This window comes from Gymnodraco acuticeps, unplaced genomic scaffold (assembly GCF_902827175.1).
Source record: "Gymnodraco acuticeps unplaced genomic scaffold, fGymAcu1.1, whole genome shotgun sequence".
Classification (NCBI taxonomy): Eukaryota; Metazoa; Chordata; class Actinopteri; order Perciformes; family Bathydraconidae; genus Gymnodraco; species Gymnodraco acuticeps.
In genome coordinates this window covers 123848-148924 of record NW_022990737.1, presented here as the reverse complement: position 1 = coordinate 148924, position 25077 = coordinate 123848, and the positions used below count along the sequence as shown (strand labels likewise).

The following is a 25077-nucleotide window of genomic DNA, read 5'->3' as shown; positions in this document are numbered from 1 at the left end:
GACTTAGAGTAAAATCCTATGACTTATTCCAAGACTTTCCAGGGATTCAGTGACCTATAGATTCTACTCCTGCTGTGTAACTGTTCTAAAGGGACTCACTTAAATGGATGGATATGTTCTGTCTGGACTACAACTTTTAGAACATGAGTCCATGAAGTGGTCGTTGTTTCATATATTCCCTGTAGGTCTTCCTAAGGTCCACAGTCCCAAATTGCTATTCAATTTCCCAACATTAACAGAAGGATACTTCATTTACAATTAGAACAACAAGTTATTGTTGACATCACTATATCAGTAAGACTATTTGTACAAATATGAACTGTGTTTTTGCAACTTAACAAATAGGTTGTCATTAATGAACTGCCTTTATTTACAAAGAGTATTCATTTTTACTATGGATTACTGAAGACATTATTATGATCTACTTAGACCTGCTAGAGCTAGCTTGCCTTGTGAGCTGACACTCAGAATGTCAGAGAAAACAAGTAAGTATTTTTTAAAGAAGCCATATCATGCTTTTTCGGGTTTTCTCTTTTCTATTCTGTATTATATTGATTGTTGTGCCTGTTAACGGTCTGTACAAGACTACAATCACTACTGCTCCACAGAGGGTGAGAAGAGGCGCTGCAGCACAGGCAGTATGAGAAGGTTTTGAGCATAAAAGAATGTAAATATGTCACAGTAGAGGCACAAAATACAAATATGAACTTGAAAATGAGCATACGAGGGCCCCTTTAACTATAGACTAAGGAATATCTATGTATGTTTGTTCATATCATGAGAACCATCCATCTGAATGCACTTGGCGGGTGCATTGCTGGGGACTGTAAAGCTCTCCCCTTGTTGTTCTCTCTCTCTCCTCTGCTCAGGTCTTCCTGATCTGCACTCATCACTGACATAAAGGGAATGCTTGAGAGAAGGGTCTCTCTTTGTCTCTGTGCTGTCAGACTCTGCAGCACTCATTCAGCCTTAGTAAAGGATTTTGCTCTTTAATATGTCTTAGTGTATTTTTGTTGTTTCCTTAAGTATGGAGAATCAGGCAGTCCAGTTTTCGCAGCATTGTTTCTTAGATTAGTTTTTGCATTTGCCTTTAAGATAAACCCTTTTTGATCCCGGGAGGGGATTTCAGGTATCTTAGCAGCATCAGCCACAAGGTTTAGTCTTTTTCCACCACTTCCCAAAATTAAGAATAATATCTTTAACCATTCTCCAAAATCAAGAGTACTTTTGAACACTTTTAGCTAAGCAAAGGTCACAAGTCCAACAAAAGAACAAGTATTGATAAAGGAGTCTTCAGCCTCTCTTCAGGCTCGATGGTCCTTCTAGTTCTGGACTGCTATGACCCATTTAAAGGTCTTATCTTCAGCTGTGTTTGTCTCTCCTTCTCCTGTGCTCTCAGTTCTTGCTTCCTTCCTTTTTATTTCCTTCCTCTGCACTTCTCTTGTTCTTCCTTCGCTAATGGCTCGCAGCCAAGTGTCACACAGAGAGCCTTGCCGATGACATCATCCTCCTCCTCCTCATCATCAGCAGCTGCCCCAAAGCCAGCAGCTGAGCAGAGTCAAGCTGTATCAAACACTGCTTCTTTTCTTTTTCCTTCAACTAACTTTATCCACCGCTGTAAAACACTCAGTGACTCACAGTGCATTAATGATCTGTTCCAAAAGAGATGTATGCTCTGCATGTAGAATGCATGATGTACTTTATTCGAGGAGTTGGGGGCATGTTTATTATTTTCATAATCTGAAGATGATGAAAAAAGTTCTGCGATTTGCTTTATAGTTGAACTATGACAGACTTGATGGTTTAAAATGACTATGGAGGATGAATAATGTTTAGAGTTTGTAAAGAAGAAACTATATGGGCATGATTTCAATGCAGGAGTTAATACTTAAGTCAAAGGAAATACTTATATTTCATATGCTCTTGATACATATTTGACCTTTAGGAGCTGACATGCTGCTGCAAGTCAGACTAACGTATACGATAAAAGCTGGATTGTGTGTTTTACCAAAGCTTCCAGTGAATCCAACTATGATTTGTATTAGCATGGAAGAGTATTTGCATGGAAGAGTATTAGCATGGAAGAGTATTAGCATGGAAGGGTATTAGCATGGAAGAGTATTAGCATGGAAGAGTATTAGCATGGAAGAGTATTAGCATGGAAGAGTATTTGCATGGAAGAGTATTTGCATGGAAGAGTATTAGCATGGAAGAGTATTAGCATGGAAGAGTATTAGCATGGAAGAGTATTAGCATGGAAGAGTATTAGCATGGAAGAGTATTAGCATGGAAGAGTATTAGCATGGAAGAGTATTAGCATGGAAGAGTATTAGCATAGAAGAGTATTAGCATGGAAGAGTATTAGCATGGAAGAGTATTTGCATGGAAGGGTATTAGCATGGAAGAGTATTAGCATGGAAGAGTATTAGCATGGAAGAGTATTTGCATGGAAGAGTATTAGCATGGAAGAGTATTAGCATGGAAGAGTATTAGCATGGAAGAGTATTAGCATGGAAGAGTATTAGCATGGAAGAGTATTAGCATGGAAGAGTATTAGCATGGAAGAGTATTAGCATGGAAGAGTATTAGCATGGAAGAGTACACAGTGCTGCTTCATTGGAAACTGAATCCAAACACTGGATTTGTTTGTCATTGTTGCTACTTAAGCATAGCAGACTGAATGTTACTCTCAAGCTTGGAGCCTCATTTCAGAATTGGGTATATTCTCAAAGTCTGTTGTTGCTAATCTGGACGTCTTGTCATGCTCCAAATGTGACGGTTAATAATACCAAAAGAAGATTATTTAGAACTGGCCCAGGCCTGTTTTTACAGCAGCAATAGCCAGAGACATGTATGTTCATTCCCTGAAGGACAGTTAGCAAAGGAGGATAAGAGAAGTATAGTCCAGCTTCCAATTCTGACCACTTTTGTAAAAACGTAAAAGCTTTGATGCAAATCAAAAATGTATTTAAAAAAACGTTTGTTCTATATCAAAGGGTGTGTACCATGATGTGTCTTCTCTTGGCTCTAGGAAGTCAGATTTGATTAAATCATATCAATTAGAAACGTACCGGATAAGTGATACACAATTCTGTATATAGCTACTAAAAATGTTTTATGTCCTTTCTCAAAAATACTTATTAGGCTACACCTCAGTCACCAGTGCTCTCATTCCCTTGTGTCACGTCAACTAGATGACAGATATTCCTCATTGTACCTGCAGTCAGAGCATCACTATTTTAAGAATAGAACAGAAAGTCTGAGAAACAAAGTGATGATGACTCATCGGTATTACTAAAGCTATAGCTGGAGTTACCTTAACTTTGGTTTCATTTAAGTATTTTGGCTAGAATGTAACATCTGTTGCGAGAAGCTACCTTACAACAGCATAAGAAGCCAGGCAAAATGATACAAGGCCAGTCATTAAAACACAAAGCGACCATAGCTAAAGGTCAATCATTATTTGAGAAGAATCCACATCAAATATTTAGTAGAGACTTAAGTACAAAGCACAGAAATCAGCCTGTAATTGAAAGTGATTGGATTCTTTTTTTCATATATTATCTGTATTTGACCTTTTTGATTGCATTTTTGGGGTACTTGGGATTTGTCCGGGCGTTGCGAAAATACATATCTGAAATGGGTATGGTTATGGAGCCTTGAAGATTGCGTAAGCTGGGCCCAAAAAAACAGCCTCTTGGATGTATGTTGAATAACATACTGGGCCAGCTAGTGAGAGATGTTCTTCAGTGAACGACTCCTTCCCCCTAGAAGCACCACAGAGCGCCACACAACTTCATTCCTGCCTGTGCGCATCAGACTGTTTAACTGAGCGTCAGGCACTCAATATGCTGGCACTTATCTTACCTATGTTTGTATTATATTTTATAATATTTCCCCAGGGGATAATTCAATCCCTGATTCTGAAAATGTGAGTGTGTATTTGTTGCTTACCTTTAAAGAAGACGAACCTGCCGTCGTGTCTCTCGTAGGCAGAGTCTATGTCTCCAGGCAGCCCCCTCCAGAAGTGACCGATGGGCATGGGGTAGTTATCCAGGACCCTGTTCCTGCGCACGCGCCAGAACCACCGACCCTGAGGGGGGACACACGTATGTTTGAGAGTGCATCACTTCTTATTGTATGCTTAAAAGACTCTGTTGTTGCTTCTTTTTTTTTATTCCTGTTACTCAAAGCGCAAACCAATGCCCAAATAAGTTCGAAACATAGGGCTTCATATCTCAAACTAAATATTTCCTTTAGCCTTTTCAAAACATGCATATGCACAGGAATATGAAGTGTTTTGCTGCTGTTAGAAGCTGTTTCACCAAGCAGTCTGCAGCAGAACTGAACCAGAGCGTGCACTAAACTAACAATAGTGGAACCCTGGCAGGCTAATAATAGTCAGTTTCCGCTCCGGTGGCTCTTCAGGTCTTCATGTTGCACTCTCTGTTGATCACAGCCTGATACAGTCACTTTTATAGAGTGATTTCAATATCAAGGCAGCAGCACAAAGCAGTACAATAGCACATTTGATCCTAAGGACATTCATATACTCTGTATGCTGTGCACACAGGCCGGCAGGCAGATTTACACCAGCAGCCCTCAGACTCATTCATGAGTGGTGAGTCAGTATCCCTGCTTGTCCTGGATAATGTAACAGCAAAATGCTCAGTGCTGCTTCTTTCTGGCAAGCACACCTAGTTATGTCCTTCACGTAGGACACGCTGGCAGACAAGGCGGCGCGGCACGGGATGGAATAGAAAGGAGATTGGATGGGAGAGCGGAGCGAAAGGCCGAACACACTGCATGCGTTTCGGTTTGTGTGGCCTGACAGCCGCTTTGTGTTGACCAGATTAAGACGGAGTTGACCATATTAGTCCTCAGCAGAACAGATCTCAGAGTGGGAGTTTGAATATTGAGCTCTGCAGATCCAGCCCTCTGCTGTGAGCAAAGTGAATACAATGACAGCTCCTTTCTTATTTGAATGAACTGTGGAGAAAGTGGCACTGATGTGCTACAGATTACTCCCACTCACAGTGCATTCAGTAAGTCGTTTTTCCTGTGCATAGTTATATCAGAGAAGAACCATTTCTACTTTGCATAATAGTGGAGGGGGCACTACTTCCAAATTCACAGGAGGAGAACCAAAATAAATGTGTCACAACTCAAGTGCTCAATATCAGTCAACAACATTTTGGGAAAATATACATCTGACGTGTATACTTCACGTGTCTGTCTTTGTCTTTTCCTACACACTTTTGGAATATAGGACCATCTAGACTTCAAAGAAGACAAAAAAGGAGACACAAGGTAGCAGCATTTCCAGTCTTTTCAACGGGGGGATGCGTATTATTTCGCTATGGTATTGGTAATAAGGGATTGCCGCCCACTTAAATGTGCACATTTCGCTTTGCCGCCATAAACCAGAGAATTGGAAGAAGGGTGTTCTAATGAATGTCAGATGAATCCAGTCCAGCCGCTACTTGTTGGGACATTTCCCTAAAAGAAAAAGGAAAGCTGCTGCTGGTGGCACTACAGGAGAAATCAGGGGGTCGCCAACGTAATTAAGATTCTTCTTCTGGGGACCACGAATGTCTGTACAAGATGTTATGGCAATCTATATGGCAAAAACAGCCAAAAATCTAGATTTTTGCCTGTTGAGATATTTCAGTCTCTATAGAGCCACACTGCTTGAAAATAAAAAACGAAATATATCCAATAAAATTACATAACAAAATAATTAGCCATGATGGATTCCCCTATTTAATTTTGTTTAATAAAATATAATTGTTTGCCCAGGACATGGTAATTATACTGATTGCATCTTGTCTGGATCTACTCGGATCAAGACAAAGTTTAAGAACCACTGGTGGGCATGGACAAAGTTAATTTGGGACAGTGATTAAGGCTATCCAGACTAGCTTCATGAAACCCAAGCACAGAGACATGACTGTCTGAGATGAAACCCAAGAGCACAGACACAACCGTTTGACCGTGTGCAGCACTTGTCCAGGCAGTTGGACGTCCAGACTCACTGGTCAGTGTCTGAAACACTTAAGAGTCAAAGATAGCAGATTCACAGACACGGCTCTGCTATATTATACTTTGCCAAAATAATGTGTGCATTCGTTTATCCAATCAAATGAGAGCATTGTTCAAAGCGAAGCGTTCTGTTCTACATGTATTAGCGAAGAGCTTAGTTCAAATGCATGAAAGAAAAATATTTCTATTGATTTATAATAAAACATATATAGTGCCAGACTGCCAGTGAGGATGACAATGTAAGAGATGATTATGATGACACATGATTCAATTGTTTGTATAATAGGCTAAAGCTAAAGTTAGCTAGCAAACTCAAGCTGCATTTACATGATACGCGGTAAAACAGCTCTGCAGTGACGTTGCTGTTGTGTTTCTATGGAAACAGTGTTGCAGACTGACTAGCCTTAGCCTCGCGCTGCACTCAAAGGTCAAATTACTTCATCTTTGACCTTGTTTACCGCTAACCTTTCAAACTGCAACCAATCAGATGACAGCTATGAAACAGCAGAAGCTAGCAAGGGAGGTAAGCATAAAGACCAATCTTAGCTGGCTGTTTTCACTGCAAGGCTATGCCAAAATCGCATTGAGCAAAGAGCAAATTGCATATCATGTGAATACAGCATGAGAGTAAGTTCTCTGAGTTCATGAACAATCACCTTTGTGCAAATGCGCTCCTACGCTAAGAGTGACTTTTTACGAACGCAATAATGCCCAGAGCTCATCTGTATCTGTTTTTTCATTTTCAGATCTTAGTAGTTTTATATTTCGCCGATGACATGTCAAACTGTTAACGTGGAACATAATTCAAGATGTGGTTGATAGTTTGATACTGTTGGATATGTTCAGCAATTTAAATCCCTACTGTGGCCCCAACATTTCAGATATCATGACAACATTTCTGAAAGTAAAGCAGAAGCTCCATTACAGTGAACCCTGGGTGTTCTCCGTCCCGTCTAATATCTGCCAACCTCTTCAACGCTGCCAGCACGGGACACCCCCCTCTGACCTCCCCCACTGAAACTGATTATTACTTATCTTTGCAGAGCTGCTATGTATAAAGCATCACTGAACACATTATGAAGAGGAGAAAACACACACGAGGTTGCTGAAATGTAACTTTGAAAATGACCAAATAAATGTGTTGCATCATCAACTCTGACCAAGAACCACTACCCCCAGGATAAAGGAAAATCATTTGCAGATGTATAATAACACATTAACCCAGGACGGAGTTGCATAATATAGAAATATCTTAAATATTTAATAGATCATACAACCCAGCTGACAGCAACAGCAGTGCACTGACCGGTACTTGTAGAACATCAGGTAAAACCCAGTTAATGGCCAACTGCTGCTTCAGCGCTTATTGAATGTTTAGTGTGGGTCCAGAGGCTCTTTAAGACAAACACCTGACCGCACCCCACCCTTTAACAGTGTTCTGCCTCATAAAAAACACTGCACTGGCCTGTTGGTTTACAATCCACAAGGACCGGATTGAAAACAGACGCCTTGTTGGCAGTGCACACGCCATTTGTCTCAAAGTGATTCCACAGAAAATAATAACTAATGTATTGACACAGTTAAGTTGTCAGGACAGTTCCTCTGCTGGAAGTCGATTGAATTTCCAAGCAAGGACATGTAATAAAGCTCTGCGAAGGTTCGCATATCTCTCCTTATGTTTTATGTTCAAACTTAGATCAAGTTAGCAGGCTATGGCAGAGCCTGAAGATAGCATTCCAATTTACCTTGAAAACAAACATCTCCCCTCGGAGCATGGCCACAGAGTCAAAGTTCCCTTCACAGATATTGGGCCCGTAGTGATCCGGTCTCTCAGTGGTCCTGGGGTGGTCAGGATGACGGGGGGGAGTTTGTGGGGGGCGGGGCTCCGGGCGACGAGGCGTCACGGTGGGCAGGGCCACGGTGGGGCTGCTGTTCTGCTGACCTGCAGGGACAACCAGATGGGGGTAAATATATTGGATCAAATACAACAATTATAAATCAACACTTAAAATTAAATTAGGAATGGTGTAAAATGAATTTGTTGTTCATTTTTGGTGACTAAGCTAACCATCGCTGAGTGTTAACAAGGTTATCATCTAACCCTCAGTAAAAATAATGTTTCCCAGAATAATGAAGTTGACCTATTACAGAAGGCTGCTGCTTGCTTGAACGTGACTGTGGATATTGAGCGCTCTGTAATCACCATGCCTGTAGAAAAAGGTGGTGGCCTTAATGTGGCCGTGGATTTGGACGACTCTACTGATGATGAGTCTGCGCCAAGGAAAGCTATCCCAATTCAGACACCATATGTTACACAAAACGTGTTGGTAATTACTAAGACAATGTATAAGATGGCTTGAGTCGCAATAACATATATTTACATGCTTTTATTTACAGAAAAAATGTGAAAAATGTAAATGACCACACGTCCAGTCCAAAATTAGAAAGGTATCTTAAAATTATTAAACACAATAAATCAAAGAAGTCATCATATGCTACTTTTTTTAACAATTAAAGCCCTAACAATGACTTTTTAATGTATAATAAATGATTGTCACCCATGCCCATGCAGTACATGGTATGGTCCAATTTGCAGCACCTGTATTGAATAATTGAGTTTTTTCCCCTATTGATAATAATATTTTGAGTGATTATTTTACAGATGTCCAGCAAGAATTGAACTGTCAGGTATTTGCAGTGCGTGACCGTGTTTTTGAGTGTGTTGTCCTGAGTGTGCCTTTTACCATGTGCCTTATGCAAATAGTGAAGACGTCATATGTTGGGAATGGATTTTGTATCGAAATAAAAAGAAAAATGTGTCAGAGAGAGCGGTGGTTGTGTTGTTGAAAAACATTTATGTAAAAATATGTATTACATTTTATAGATGGCGCAAACTATCATATCATGATTGAAAAACAGCAAGGATTCTATGCCCAGGGGCCTCATTTATAACGCCGTGCGTAGGATTCACGTGGGAAGGTTGCTTACGTAGTAGAAATCCGAAAAATAGGTCCATACATTTTCCGCCATTTTCCGATTCACCGAACATTGCGTACCGGCGAGGAAAGTGCGTACAGCACTTCCTACGCCGGTTTCCCTTTATAAATCACAATCAACTCGAAATGCGGTGCAGCTTTTGCGGGCTTCACGTAACGCCCATATTTGCCTATAAATAGTCAAAGAAACGCCCATTCATTCATTCATTCATTCAGACTGACTTTATGAAGAAGATCGCAGGAAATGACGGCAGAACAGCTAAAAAAGACATCTCATACCGTGTCAGATTTGGGTTATTTTGGGGAGGTCGAGATAAATCACATTGTTTGGTGGATGCAGTTTGAACCAGAGTAGCAGCATGGAGGTCGGATCGTCACCAACATAAATAAATGAGTGGTCCGAAAAAGGTTAATGACAAAATAAATACACATAGGCTTCCTCAGGCAGTGTGTTTGTACCGGGGACAGGAGACACCCCCTTGATGAGAGACTGTAAGAAATGATCGGGGAATCCCTCCGGTGTGGAGTCATGACGACTGGATCTGAATTATGTTTTTGTATTTGGTGGTTTGTGTTCCAGCTGTCGATCAGCTGTGCGCAGCGTCTCCACTGCAGCAACTCTATATCCACCAGTTAAAGGAAATACAACCAATGTGTTGTGTTATATTAGCTGTACAATTTACCACATATGGTGTTCTTAGCTTCCATACCTCCTGTGTTTTACGAGTGACTTATCAAGTCTTGGCAAACGGCATAAAACACGATTAAACATGATAGTATATAAAACCATGCTCGTATCTACCTATAGAAATGCAAAACGGCGTCAGTTTAGACGTAATTCTGTCCTCCTGCTTACCGCATCATTTATGAGAAAACATTTCATAACATTAACACAACATATTCGAGGTGGTTTTAAATAACATATCCGTATTTATTTATTTCTCCAAGTTATGTTTTTGTGTGCACTGAGGAGTCGCAAACAGGCGTTTGTTTAATCATTTTAAGATTGGCTTTAATCAATGTTTGAAAATGAATTCTTCATATATGATAAATGAGAGGTAACATTTTATTTATGGTATTATTTCCACATATTTCTCTCCATTCTTCCTTCTGCCAACGGTGTCGCAGTTTCTCGTCTCTCCCGTTGTTGTGCTTAGTGCGTACGCATGGGTTAGAGTTTGCGTGGAGGACCGCACATTTTCCCGTCAAGTTAGTATTTTATAAATCGCAAACATTGCGTAGAAACTGGCGTACGCCATTTTTTTAGCGTATATCCCTTTATAAATGAGGCCCCTGGTCTTCCAAAAACCCTCCTACCATAGATCTGCTGGATGCCTCGCAGGTCGTCATCTGGCAATTGGAAATTCTCCGTCTCCATCCACTGGTAAAAGGGAGCCATGATGGCCAGTGGGTTGTTGGAATGCTCTAAACCAAGGGCGTGGCCCAGCTCATGGACTGCAACCAGGAAGAGGTCGTTACCTGATGAGGCAAAGACATGAGGTAAGGGAAAATAAAAAGATGCACATTTCATTTTGACACTTAAAATCTATTAAAGATATTACAAATAATACTTGAGTAAATGTTCTTAGTTACATTCCACCCCAGCTGAAGGCCACAGTCAGCAGATATTCCCAATAAATCCATGCAGTCAATGGATAACAATGGCTGTCCATTGTTCTCTCCCAGTTATGATGTCAAAGAACATCTCAGTGGATCTGGCATATCATTCACACACACAGGAATGCAAATGATTGCTGCTATGAAGCAACATACATTTCCAACATTTCTAACCAATCAAGAGATGTCATTGTCCACCGCCACACAGCTGTGACACACTGACCCCTGCATCAACTTCCTCTCTACATGAAGGTCTTCTTACAGACTTTCTTTTTTGAGAAAAGTAAAACCACAGTTAAAAATTCACCAAAAATAATTTGATCTCTAAAGTGAATCCAAACCTATGTAGGTGCTTCCCCTGTGTGAATACCATTGTGTTTCCTGTGCATGCTCTTTGTGAACTTTACATTTGCTAGCCATTCTGTCTCGTGTGATGCTGATTGGTCGGATTTGTGCTAGTTACGTCATGCCGTTAGGGGGGGGGGATTGGGACCCGTGGAAGTCACTGCTGTGTGTCATGCAAGGGAATGGGAGATGCTCTGAATGCCTGTCCTTGAGCTTCCCCTCATACACACACACAAAGGAACACACACAGGAGGATACACACAGTTCATCTCCCCTACGATCTATAATTTCAGAGTCACATGAATGTCCTCATGGTGGACTGCAGCTCACAGCAGAGGGCAACACACAGTGCTAGAGATAGCTGAGTGGATAAAGAGGCCTTTGTGTGGTAACTGTGACAACTGTTCAAAACTTCAAAGTCTTGGAAAAGTTAGAAGTTCAGCCAATCTATCTACTGCTATTTCTGACTACCTTGTACACTAAAACAGACATTTTGTCATCCTTATTTCAACTCTGAAGCGTTGTTCACTTGTTCCTGTGAAGGACATTAAAGCAGACCCCTGACACCCAAAGTGCACTCCTTTGTGCCAGTGACTTTCTCACATTAGTCTCATCTGACCGCACAGAAAAACACAAGCTCCTGGGCTTTTATTGCTACGGGCCTGCAGTGTTGTTTCCGTGCAAGGTGGCTTTGAGTGTGTGTGTCAGCAAGTCACAGCGAGCAGCTGATTAATCACACCGTGAATCATAAGGTTCACTCTGAAAATGTTCGTCCTAAAAGCATCGTTCTTCACTAACCCGTGAAACTGAGGTCAAGGATAGGGAAACCCCGTAACTGCAAAGAGTGGACTGAATGGGTTTCAGGCTTTTACAGTCAATCTGTCGTATACATTTTTTATGTGGAACTATTGATCCCTAAGCTAAAGTGTGTGTCTGTTTGACCCCACCCAAAAGGAGGTCAGAGGTCAAAGCTGATTCTGTTTCAAGGACACTTGAGCAGAGCTGATGAATAAGGCTTTAACATGGCTCTGCAACTCTCACTATATATTAAAGAAGACAATATATGAGCACTCGCTTTCACTCTCTGTCTGAAACCAGAGCCCCGTCTGCTCTGATTGGTTAGCTGGCCGGCTCAGTTGTGATTGGTTAACCGTTTAAGGATGTCACGTACAATGTGTTGGAGAGCTAGCTAATAGAAGAGTGAGTGTTACATAGTGATGTCACCATGTTACAGAAGTAAACAAAGGAGTCCAATGGAATTGTTTGAGGTGGTGGGGGAGGTGGGAGAGAAACTTTGGAGGGCAAACAGGGAATTTGGCCTTTACAGATCATTCACGTGGAAAACCCTGAAAAGCATAATATGGCCTCTTTAAGAAAATCGATACCAAACAAGGATTTTTGATGAAGTCTGCAGAATATCATTTGTAGACTGCTGCTTTTCTGCAGTAACACAGTACTTTATTCAGATATTTTCACATCTGTCGCCTTCATTTGCCAAATATTGCACGATTTGGATATTGCACATTTCCATTTTGTGATTTCTCTAGCTAGAAACGTACTATATACTGCCTTAAATAATTAACTGAATGAATTGTCGCTGTGTCAGCTCTCAATGTTGACTGTATTGTGCAATATCTCTCCAACAGCCAATTGCTGGATCAATCTGCATGAATTATGCTGGAAGGAAATCTGAAAATTCAAATGTAACAAAGAGTAAGGGCTGTTTCAGCAACAGTGCGATTTGTAGGAAGTAAACATGCTGAAGTTGAAAGAAGATTGCATCTGCAAAAAGTTTGACTAATTAGACATGTGTCCAACTGAAGTCAGACAATATTGTAATTTGGTTGTACTCTGCTGTTGAGCTGTGTAAGTAGCGTGGTGCAACAAAGGGACCAGTCCTTCCAAGTGGAACACACTCCCACTTACTGTGGCATTCCACTGTCCCTGTGATCTGTCCAGCTACACATCCCACACACAGCTGATCACACAGACACACACACAACGTTTAGCAGTCTGCTGTGTCTGTGGATAACAGGGGAGGAAAGCCTATTGTCACTCAAATCCCTCTCTGGTGAGCAGGGTTAATGAGTGCACAGCAAGGAAACAGACTCTTCTAAAAGGTTCTTCAAAATGAATACATTTTCTTAATCCTCACTTTTGCAAAGAGTTGTAATTGGGTCATTTTAAGTTAAATGTATGGTTAATGCATAGGTCAAGGCAATGATTTCAACAGCAATATTCCCCGTAAGCACAAAAATACAATTTAGAATGTCTTAGTTGAGCCAACTCTAGTGATGTGTTTAGAACAGCTGTTTATTGTACAATCAGGGGCAGCTCGCTACTGTAATGAAAAAGGGTGCACTAGATTTCTAACACAACACAAAATGAGAACATTGTAAACGTTTTATCTCTATTTTCTTATTATTATAAGCCAAAATTGTAATTGAAAATAAAATGTGATAAATCCACCAGCACTAAAACCCTTCAACATAACTATTGGACTCCGAACAGCCCATCAGCTGAAAAGATTAAGGGCATAATAACCTGTATCCTCATTTCTACCAAAAAAAGAAGGTAATGACTCCCTCCTCGCTCAATAAAAGGCTTCATAACACAGCAAGCCGTATGTGAGCAGCTGCACACACGTCCAACACGTCCAACACACCAACTAACATTTTGCGGCAAAACATCCACCCAACTGAAGCATCAGACGGTGCTTCCTAAAAGCCTCTCCAAGACGTTTGTTGGAGAATAAGATTTTGTTCCTTGTTTATCTACATTTGGCCAAACAATAGAAATGATACTGACAGTGAGCGTTTACCTTGTACGTTATGGTTTCCTATGGTCCATGGTTCATCGGAGTCAAAGTGTGTGTCCCCGCCCATTCCAGGTCCAGGGAAGTAGGCGTGAGCTAGGAAGCCTCCCTCCCCATCAAAAGGAGAGCTGTCTCCATGGAAACCCGAAGCGAAAAAGATCATAATGTCGGGCTCCTTGCGGCGTCCATATTTGATCTCCTGGTAGGGGATTTCGTCAAAGGTCAATGGGGTCACCTGCTGCCAGACTTTAAACGCCCGACGGATGGCTTCGTATGAGTTATACTCTCCAATCTTGGGAGTGTAGTTCTGGATACTGTGGTAAAAAGAGAGGAAGAGGGAAACATTTTTTAAAAAGTTTAACAGTTACCGGTTTGATTTTCTTTAAAAACAGAAGGTTTTGATGTTACCTGTAAGTGAGGTGGCTCTTGTTCCATCTATGCCCCGTGAGGGCATAGCGTTTCCGCCGCACGTTGGTTTTGATCGGGCCTCCAAACTTGTCAGGCACACCACAGCGGGGTCTCCTCATGGCACTGAAGGAGCAAGCAGCGTGTCAGTGAATCAATGTGTTATCGTGCATTTATCATCACAGCACGAACAGTGACATTTAGACTAAATCAAGCAAGGCACCAATCACAACTCTTATCACCCGCTAAGCTACTTCTAACCGGTAAACACATCGGGTCAAGTTTGTCTCCCATTTCAATAAACACACACCCTTTCCTTTCCTAACATCTACCCATTCCCCGTCCACAGCCCTACATCCCTCCATTCCTTCTCCCATTCATCCCTTCCTCCCCACATCTCGGCAACACTTAATTCTTCCTTACAGCCCTTCATCTTCATTCTTTCCATCCTTCTGCTATTAATAATGTCTTGCCTACATCCCTTCATCACTTCGTCCATTCACCCTTCACCTCCTTCGTGACTTCATCCCTCATTCTTTAGTCCACTCTTTCACACCATCCCTTCATTCCCTACTGCTGTCTTTTTCCTTATTTTATGTTTTTCTATTTCATCTGGTATAATCATACTTTTTGTCTCAACCCAGGGATCGTCTGGGGGCTTGTACCCCCCCACCCTGAGTCTCCCTCTGCCTGGACTTCAGTTTGTCCTCCAGACCAGCCCTATAGACGAAATCACTTGTCCTTCTTCACCTCTTTCTACTTACATGACATTTCTCTAAGTCTTTAACACGCTGTTGAGACGTGGTCGTTGCTTTAAGGGACTGGTCCATATTATCTTGAGAGTTGGTGTGAGTCTTAACATACAAAAAATATTCCAGTTAATCCAGGCTAACCTGACTGTTTGTTGGTCCATCTGTCCAGTGACCTGCAGGCTGTAGAAGCGCTGCATGTCGCTGATCGCATTGGACAGGATCTGAGCCGATCGCATGGTCGACATCTGTCTGCTGGCCTGGGGCAGGTAACCGTACATCTTCAGCCATGACTGGAGACAGGAAGAAAAACACATAAGGAAACTTTTAGAAATATCATTTTGGTTGGTTGCAATGGAAGTGGCCATCATCAACCATTAAATTGCCAAAAGCTTACGCTACACAGACATGACACTATCTCAGAAAGTACACTTTCATCATTATGAACACGGATAGTTTTATGAGCATTTGGGCGATCTTTGTCAGGATTTTGAATTGTTTTTTTACGGAAGCCCATTTCTGCCAAAGGGATGGAGAAAATAATGACACATTTAACTTAAAACAATGACTGAATGATGAGTAGATAAGAAATTGTGTTAAAATAATTACCTTGAATCTCAAAATAATGACTTTCATATCTCGAAAAAATTAGAAGCTTTCATACGTCATCATTTAAAAAAAAGTGTTTCTGTAATTTCACATACTACATTATTATTTGTACAACGTTTCTAACCATAATGTCTTACATTAACCTTTTGTTTCATCACAGGGCAAAGAGTTTTTTTTATCGTTTTCTTATCTGTATTTTTTTACTGGCAGAAATATCCTTCCATAGCCAGGCACAGCAGATACCACAGATTTTGTAACATGATGGTATGACAGAGATTTGACTTGGTACTCAGAAGGACATTAGTTTCAGAGCTGAATGTGAGCACTGTGAGCCCTACCTCATCTGGTTCTCTGGGATCATGTAAGTGGGGGGTGGGTGTTAATGACAGACTTGATGGAGAAAACGTGATATTTGAGCCAATCACAGATGACGCAAAGTCTATCCCACCTGTTAAGAAGAAACCTAATATCACACGCACTCACACACGGGCAACCACTTGCATACTGGGTAGTCTGGGATACTAGATACGCCCACACATGGACACCCTATCCATGGTGGTGCAGGGAATGTAAACGGGAGTGTCTGAGTGCACACATAAAGCAGTGTGGGTATCTGTGTGTGCATTTGTCAAATATACGCCCATCTTACACAATGAAAGATACTGCTTGATTATCTGTGTTTACTTATCCACTCCTTAAAAAACACCAACAATCTTTCAGTCTTTCTCCCTCTTACACATATACTCGGCGCACATCTTATAAAAACTGTAAATAATAAGAGCTCTAGTCATGTAGAAGTGCCACCCACTAAATGTCTTAGTGTAGGAGGTACCCCCACTAGACGATACGTTGTGTTTGCTGTAAGTGTGTCCTGAACAAACAAAATGTCCCTACAGTCCAACCAATCCCTGGAAGTGTCATCTAATGTCTACACAACTACAATATGACTATGTTATAAAGGCAACGCTGTGGAACTGTGCTCTTCTTTAAAAACACACATTGATAAGAGGAGTTGAAATGATCATCGCAGAGCTACTGACGTTAAAAACACTAGCTTTTAATCACTAACTGAGCCGGTTGTTTCTGTAAAGATGCACTCAGTTTCCCTTAACATGCGGCTTCAAATATCTAGGCGTTCACACAACTGTAGTAAACACAAGTAACTCACAGACAGATATACTGGCCAACAGGAGCTCAAGGGAGGTAAACAAATAGTGTTTGAGTCCTCAGGCTTTGGAGCTTTTCATATTTCGGTTATATCTCCAAACAATAAAGGCAGGCTTCTATGTGCTGAGCTTATATCTCCTCTTCAGGTTGATCATCATCATTATTATTATTATTTGTATATATGGTATTACCTTATGCCATTATTAAACAACCCACAATCATAAACTAAACACTTGTTTTATTGAATATATATACTACTCGATATTTACGTAAATACTTCACTTTGGTCACTTTAGCTCCTGTTAGTTAATTTAGTAACTGTACTACATAAATGTTTTTCTGTCCTTTTTCTATATTCTTTTGTCCTATAGTTATTATTGTAAATCTATTGTTTCACTACACTTCGTCAATCTTTTACATATATCTTATTATTGAATATTGAGACACACTCATGTACAATATTGTCAAGCATTTAAGTGTTACATCATTTTAATTGTTTATTATTTCCTTTGCAGAAAGAAATAAGAAAAACTCTTAATGTTATGCAGTGTTTCCCCCCCCGGCAAGAAAAGCCAAAGGCCCCTTAACCTATTCGGGTGGCCCACTCATCCACCCCCCCTCAAATAAGATAATACATGCGAGTTCATGGCTACTGTAGACAACGTTCTTGTTGCTCTGTGTTGCGTTGTTAATGAGTGAGACACTCCGGAGTTGAGGATCTGTGGGGTTTATTCTCCCAACAATAACATTTATAATTCAGGCATTTAGCAGACACCTTATTCCAGAGCGACTTACAATGACCAGTTACAGGGACATTCTCCCTGGAGTAACTGAGGGCTGAGTGCCTTACTCAAGGGCACACTAGTAGTGGTGTTCCAGGCGGGATTTGAACTCGCAACCTTCCGATCATCAGCCCACCTCACTATCCATTAGACCACCAAAATTCAAAATACTGGCAGCCCGCCACAAATAAATGTATGGAAAACATTGTTATGTATGTATGCATTATTCCCTCGCTGTTTCTCATCTTCAATGTTTCTCTTTCTTGCAGATACAGCTCTGTGAATGAGAGTGTAGGAGAGGGTAAACTGGACGTGACCCTGACCCACCTATGCCTTTAGATAAGGAAGCTCACACACACACACACACACACACACACACACACACACACACACACACACACACACACACACACACACACACACACACACACACACAAACTTCCTGAAACACTATCTTAATACTCTCTCACGAACAGGCACACAAGCTAGAAAACAGGTGGCAGGGTTCACAAAAAATCTCTGTTCATCGCATGAAACGTAATCATACATGTAGTTACCGCTACAGAATAGCTAAGACAACACAAACATCACAACAGTATACCAGGCTAACATTAACTCAACACAAACAACTGGTTGATAAGCCCCGCCCCTCCAGTTTCTGTTGTTATGCCCATGAAGTTTTCCATTCTTGCCCGGCATAAAATGCACGTAACAATGATAGCTGTGGCAGATTAACCATTCTGAACTTTAATTAATGTTTGACCACAGGTCATTCATTTCAGACAGAGGCAAACAGAGTTATTTCAATGTTAGTTATGTTTTGGTCTGACAGACATGGCCAAAAACAGGCTTCTTCTCTCATTTCTACCGTCACCTCACCAGCACTTGAATTGAAAAATAAAAATAAAATGTTTTAACTTGAAGCTCTTGGAGCGACAGCAAAAAAAGGCAGAGGGGTCAGAAAAAAGTTGCTGGTTGCGGGGACCCACGTGCTCACTCCTCAGTGAAAACAACTAAAGTACGCTGTCACTCAGAAATAGGCAGTATTTGGACACAGGCCCTGGAATGGCAACGTGGTGGACTCTGTACCTGGTTTATATTTGCAATGCTAGGAGTGGACAATCACTGTAAAAGGGAGGGTTTCAGTCAATGGTCAAATAATCTAATCACAGCAGCTGTATGAAAATGTAATCGAATAAGATTTTTTTTTACAATTCCACTAGGATAGATTTAACAAACATGTCCCCAAAAGACAGAACATCTTTAAAGAGCTGATTAGTAATAAGCAGTATTGATTGTAGATTCATGTCAGCTAATGTACTTCATATTTCATACTGCCTAAAGATAAAAACAAAGCACTCGCTGAAATGCACCCGCTAACGGTCATCCAACCAAAGCAGTTTCAAATTGTTATAGAGAGCTGCAGTCAGGACGTATTTTTGAAGGCCAACCCAGAAGTTAGCATTGCAACGGCTACATTGACAAAAAGTGATGTGTCTTTCCATTGGACTGTGAAAAATGACAGAATGTAAGTGTTACGACCCCCTCCACTCCACTAGGGGTCTGTGTGTGTGTTCTCTGCTTGCTGGCTCTTAATTTGTGTTTCAGGTGATCCAAGTCATCAGCCTGTCTATTGTGAATACGTGAAATCTGGTTGTTTGGGAGAAATAGACGAGTGTGGTGAGTAGGCAGTTTGCTTTTTTTGTTTGGATAATGTTAGCAGCCGTTATAACGCCTAAAACAAAGAGTTGTGTGTTGTGTCGCAAAGCTGGTTGTCCTGTGTAAAATCTCCAGCAAACACACGTTTATGATACATACACATTTGGTTGTTTAAGTATCACAGGAAAATCTCCACATATTAATCCGACTATGATTATTGAGGGTAAATGCATACAGCAGACGTGTTAAGCTAACAGCTATAAACAAACTGTCACATGACTTCACGTCACCATCGCTAAGCTAAAGGCGGCTAAGCTCAAGGCGGCTAAGCTCAAGGCGGCTAAGCTAAAGGCGGCAAAACTTCGGCAGGATGACGTTTAGTCGTCTCATTTAACTTGTTAGCAACTGCCGTTTTTATGACAGATAGAAGCTTCAGACATTCGCTAGCGGTGTACTTACTGAGATATTTTGTGTTGTACGTGTTTTACAACTCAAAGGGAAAATCTCTAGCTTGTGTTAGGGTTTTAGGACTCAATACTGCGCCACTCTAGTCCCGAATTCCCATAAAGGTAATCAAAAGAAGAAGCCAAGCTAGTGTCCTGTGTAATCTCCTACATGTGTCTTTGTCCAGCTGCTTCCTTCCCTGCTCCTCTGTGATTAGCATCTCCATATGGTACTCATTGCTGCAGTGATTGCACTTGATACAAAAGGGAAATACCTTTATGTTAGCTGAATCTGATCTTGTATCTACACACCCTTTCTCTGTTCCCTGTGTTTACAGCAGGTTGTGGTCTGGACAAGGGAAGAGCTATAGTGCTGTTTGGAAGATGTATGGAGGCATTTGAACCCCCCCTCCTCAAACCCATTCGTCTTAAACAGTCAAGTCTCAGTATGGCCACTCACCTTCCCTCATAAGCTGGGCGGAATACAAAGCAAGTTTTAGACAACAGGAGGAATAGGAGTGTGTGTGTGCATGCACGCACGCTTGGCCTCGTATATTAAATGGTCTTTCAAAGAGTCCTTGAGCTTACCTGCCAAAACCAGACCCAGCAATATACAAGGAGTTATAAAACCTGCCAGCAGTGTGTGTGTTGTAGTGTGTGTGTGTGTATGTGTGTGTCCACCCCAATGTCAGCCAAGATACTAACTGAGCTTTTATTTTAAGGCTTGGTATGCTGCCATCTCCTACCCCTCAAAGTCCTACCAACAGGACGGATAAGTAAATGGAGTTTTGAGAGCGAGACAAAGATAGCAGGAGGAAGAGAATTTCATTAGTTACATTTGAAGATTTCACGCAGCACACATGGAGTTAGAGAAGAAAACGGATACAAGGCTCAAGACTGCAAGCTAATTACTCTAGCATTTGTGCACCAGGAGTACAAATACTCTCTTGATGTTTATAGTTTGTCTTATTAAGTTATCATTTAAATGTTGTAAAAAGTACAATATTTGCTACAGAATTGTACTAGTATAAAAGTATTATGTATGCTTTTTGGGGTTTTCCCTTTGCTGTTTTGTGTTATATTGTTTTATGTGAACGCAAATGGTCTGCAAAGTCTAAATCCCAAAGTTCCCAGAGAGAGTTCCTCTCATAGACACGACACTCCCACGTTAGTAGCACCAGTGGTAGAACAGTTAGTCTGAATCCCTGATGACACGGCCCTTTTAAAAAAACATGATTTGGCAAAGAGCAGAAATGCCCAATGCATAACCCTATGACATGCTCAGAGATTCCCGTTCCCATCTCATATCATCCCCCTGCCCCATCCCATCCCTTAAGCAATGTCAGAGTTGTGGAAGTGGTGATAGCCAATCACAGGGGGGGAAAGGGGCTGGAATGTGGAGGGACAGCACGTTGCAGATTACATGAATACAAAGAGGATACGGATTGAGGAAGTTGTCGTGTTATGTGCAGCAATAAGTCACTGATTACCACTTCCCTACTGTTACTCTGCTTTAACATATGGTTGTTGTACACCTTTTGCATACTCTTTCTACAGCTTTCTCTTGTCACGTTTCTTTATGGGCTTATCCGCTCTCTTTCTCCTATTGGCAAGTTTTCTCTCACAGTTCTTTCTCTTCAGACAAGAGGGTCCATTGTATTTCCTAAGATGCCTTGGAGTCCCAGGCCCAGCATGCCTGTGCACTGTCTGTGTGTGTGTGTGTGTGTGTGTGTGTGTGTGTGTGTGTGTGTGTGTGTGTGTGTGTGTGTGTGTGTGTGTGTGTGTGTGTGTGTGTGTGTGTGTGTGTGTGTGTGTGTGTGTGTGTGTGTGTGTGTGTGTGTCAGTTAGAGAACAGCTGTCACATTCAGCCATCACATGCTGCACAGCTGAGACTGATCGTCAACTTTCTATATCCATCTTGGTCTCTCTTTCCGGCTTTTATAAATAAATTTGCCGGGGCATTTCCCCTTTTTGAATCAAGATTTCTAAAATGCTCGCCACACACAACATCTCTCCCTTTTCCGTCATTCTTCTTCCTTCCCACTTCATCCTTTTTGTCCAGACAGAGTAGGAGTAAAGGTCTCGGGCCAACTCCTCAACACATGGATTAAACCACAACTGACAAGTGAGGATCAGATTTAATTTTAGATTTCAGTATGTGAAGAAACTGTAGAGTAGGTGTAATGTAGACTCAACACAATCCAACAGAGTGTGGGTTTGTGTCACAGAGGCTGCTTTGAACCAAACTAAACAACACTTTTACGTGTAGTGTCATTTTATATGTTGATCTAAGTCCTTCCTTTACCCGTTCTTTATTTTAGAAAGTACACTATACGGCATGTATAGCTGTTCCCCTCGGACTCCAGAGAAACATTCACCTTCCCTGCTCCAGACCACCAGTTAGTTCCTAAACTCAGTCTCTCCTATCAAATGATTAGTGGTAAGGCTGAAGATTAGCAGTCCCATCAACCGACAACAGCAAGACATCTTTAAGTCATCAAGTGCAAATTGCAGCTAATACAAGTTCCGTTATTTGCCATACTTGTCAGAATAAAAGTGATTTAAATCTCAGATATAAATGCAAACACTTTATGTTGCTTTTAAATCACATTGAAATCATCGTAAATTGTCAGAATAAAAGCAACAGGTGCTTATTACATTTCTCCACTGAGGCAACATTGTGTAGGGCTGCTCAATTAATCGTATTTGAATCGCAATTACGATTTTGGCTTGCAACGATTATGAAAACAACATAATTGAAATAAAACGATTATTGATCAACTTTTTTTTTTTTTCAGTTGAATTATCCTTAAAGTTCAAGGTAATCAACTGTTAAAAACATACTGTTCACATTTTGTTTTTCAATAAATGGATGTTTTCAAAGTAAATGGATAATCGTTTTTAATAATCGTGATATCAATTATTGACCCAAATAATCGAGATTATGATTTTTGCCATAATCGAGCAGCCCTAATCAACAGTGTTCTGTACCTGAGGTATTGCTGTTCTCTCTATTTTACCCATGTTGTGTAATAAGTTTGTTATTATAAACATAGCCATCCAGTAAAGAACTGACAGGTGGAAACAATATCGGTTGATGGCGTTCAGTTCAAGAATATCCTATTTGGTAGGTTGGCAAGTCTTTCTAATCCATCAGCCTTCATTTACTTTAGTTGGAACAGCAGCCATTAATAAAGTTGACGTGCACTGCGTTCAGGATGCACTTTACCTTCAGAGATCTATGGAGCATTCCAGATGTGTCAACATGTGTTGTTACTATTTCAGTTGGCACACACAAACACACACATTTAGCAACAAGCGATTAGGAATTTCTCCTCAGTCCACACATTGTGTAAACCCTCCATCTCTTGTCAGCGAGACACATTAGCGCACACACACACACACACACACACACACTGTATGTTGTAACGTGGCTAACAAGCAGACCCCCCTGGTCAATGAGTTTGGAAATGCATGGTCACCTCTAATGACCCGGTGGTTTCTCCGTCTGTCGTTGTCTGTCTGTCTCTCTTTGGCAAACAACAAACAAAAGCTCCACAATTAATCACCTTTCAATACTGTGAAACAGTCAAGTGTTCTAGATAACAGCTGAACTGGTGAAAGAAAAATGTCAAGAAGTGCTGGTTCAAGTTCAAACTTGTTACTATGGCACACTTTGGCGTCTAATTACGCGCCTAAATAATGCTAAAACATGTGTTCCTTATGGAGTGCAAGGTAATATTCTAAGTACTTACCTTTACAATGGCTACTAAGGTGGAGATCAGTTTTGCTATAGCATGTGTTTTTTCTAGCACAGCAAATATGAAAGGGGGGTCCAAATCATTGTTTTTGAGAATGGTGTGATGGGGGTGCCCAGAATTTAAAAAAATCATCTTACCTAAAACATGTTCCATTAAAGAGGTGGATATTATAGATGTGAATGTCCCTTACAGACAGATTTGTGAAAGCCTTGTGATGTCAATGAATGCAACAAAAAAAAAGACTGCACACCTGCCAATCAATATGTTTTCCTCACCAAGTGCACTTTACGGGAAAATATGCATTTAGTTAGAGCATTATTACAATAATATAATGAATACAAGTATCATCAACCAGCTGGTGTGCACTGGGTGGTCCTGCTTCATTGTTGATGACTTGCTCATGTCTGAAGCTGTTACACTGGTTTGTATTAGTGGATTTAAATAAGAAACTAAATTACATTAATAGGCCTAGCACTAGACTGTATACAAAACTTTAGTGACTGCTTATAGCAAAAGTAAAAACCAGCATCATGGTTTCATCGCAGTTAGTAGCCTAAGCATAGAGCATTAGTCAGTCAGTATAGTCACTAATAACGCTGTATTTACCTCTGAGTTGAAGACGCTGTCACCCTCCGCTGCTCCACGCGCCACGAGCGCGCACAGCCCCATCGCGAGGAAGGTGCGTCTCCAGAGCAACCAGAAGCAGCTGTTCTGCGAGGAGGAGGCCATGGTCCGGGCGCGAGGGAAATCAGTAGTGGTTCAATCCCAGAGGATAAACTAGTGTCGTTGAAAGGTTTTTACAGTACTGTTGGTTTAGTGGTAAAAACCCTGATACAATGGTTGTAAACTATTCCCAAGTGAGAATTATACGACGGTCTTCAACTGTGCACTTGTATCCTGGAAAAGAGCCCCATTTCAGTTTTACAGCCAGAGCCGCACTACAAACTGACCCTCCATAAATGTCCGCGACTTGTCATATGTGAACCTCCATGCAGGTTTCTCCTTTAAGTTGTTTTAACAGCGTTAACAGTCCGTCTCACCTTTCTTTGACTACTGTGCTCTGTTATCTCTAGCGGGAGTTACCCACCAGAGCGCCCGACTCATTTAATTAACATCAAAGTCACTGCCCTGTTAGTAACCTTGAAAGTGCACTTCAAAAGAGCAACAATGTCTCCAGCAGTGCCCACAATCAAAGTGGGCATAACCCATAAATGATTTTGAGTAAATAATGTACTGCTGACATGTTCAAATACAGTGGGTAAATGAACTCATGTCGTGTTGATGCCTATTCGGGTGCATTCAAATGTACCCTGAGAAAGTTTAGAAATCTGAAACAGCCACAACATGGAAGTTCACCGCACTTGACTCCTTCAGCAGCAGCTCGAGCAGTGTCGTAGCTGTAAGCGGCAACGGCAGTTATAGCTCGCTACCTCTTGTAAAAAATAAAAAAAGAGCCCTCTACGTCCAGTTGTTCCCTTTTGCCAGAGGAAACCGTCTCGGAAGCCGATACTTAGTTGCTATCAGTCTTATCCTGATTCCGTGGCTGTGTTGTGTTCCTACCGAAGCAGCACGGACAGTGGTCCTCTGTTGGTGGGGTTTCAGTACCTAACGTGGAGATGAGAGCGTCAAGCGTGGCAGCACATCAGCGAGGTGTCCCTGTCATGGCTGCCAAAATAAAAGGTACGCA

General features: G+C 41.2%; 1 protein-coding gene across 1 annotated transcript in view; it reads right to left on the bottom strand.

Moving 5' to 3' along the window:
* Positions 1 to 24130, bottom strand: part of mmp15b (matrix metallopeptidase 15b) — a 36457-nt gene extending 12327 nt beyond the window's left edge. Inside the window, exons 1-7 of the mRNA XM_034231901.1 lie at positions 23997 to 24130; positions 15114 to 15262; positions 14224 to 14346; positions 13822 to 14129; positions 10356 to 10517; positions 7788 to 7984; positions 3955 to 4093 (exon numbers count right to left, since the gene is read on the bottom strand). Coding sequence (XP_034087792.1) covers positions 3955 to 4093; positions 7788 to 7984; positions 10356 to 10517; positions 13822 to 14129; positions 14224 to 14346; positions 15114 to 15262; positions 23997 to 24119 — 1201 coding nt within the window. The 5' untranslated portion in view covers positions 24120 to 24130. The remainder of the gene's footprint in view (positions 1 to 3954; positions 4094 to 7787; positions 7985 to 10355; positions 10518 to 13821; positions 14130 to 14223; positions 14347 to 15113; positions 15263 to 23996) is intronic.
* Positions 24131 to 25077: the final 947 nt, after the last annotated feature.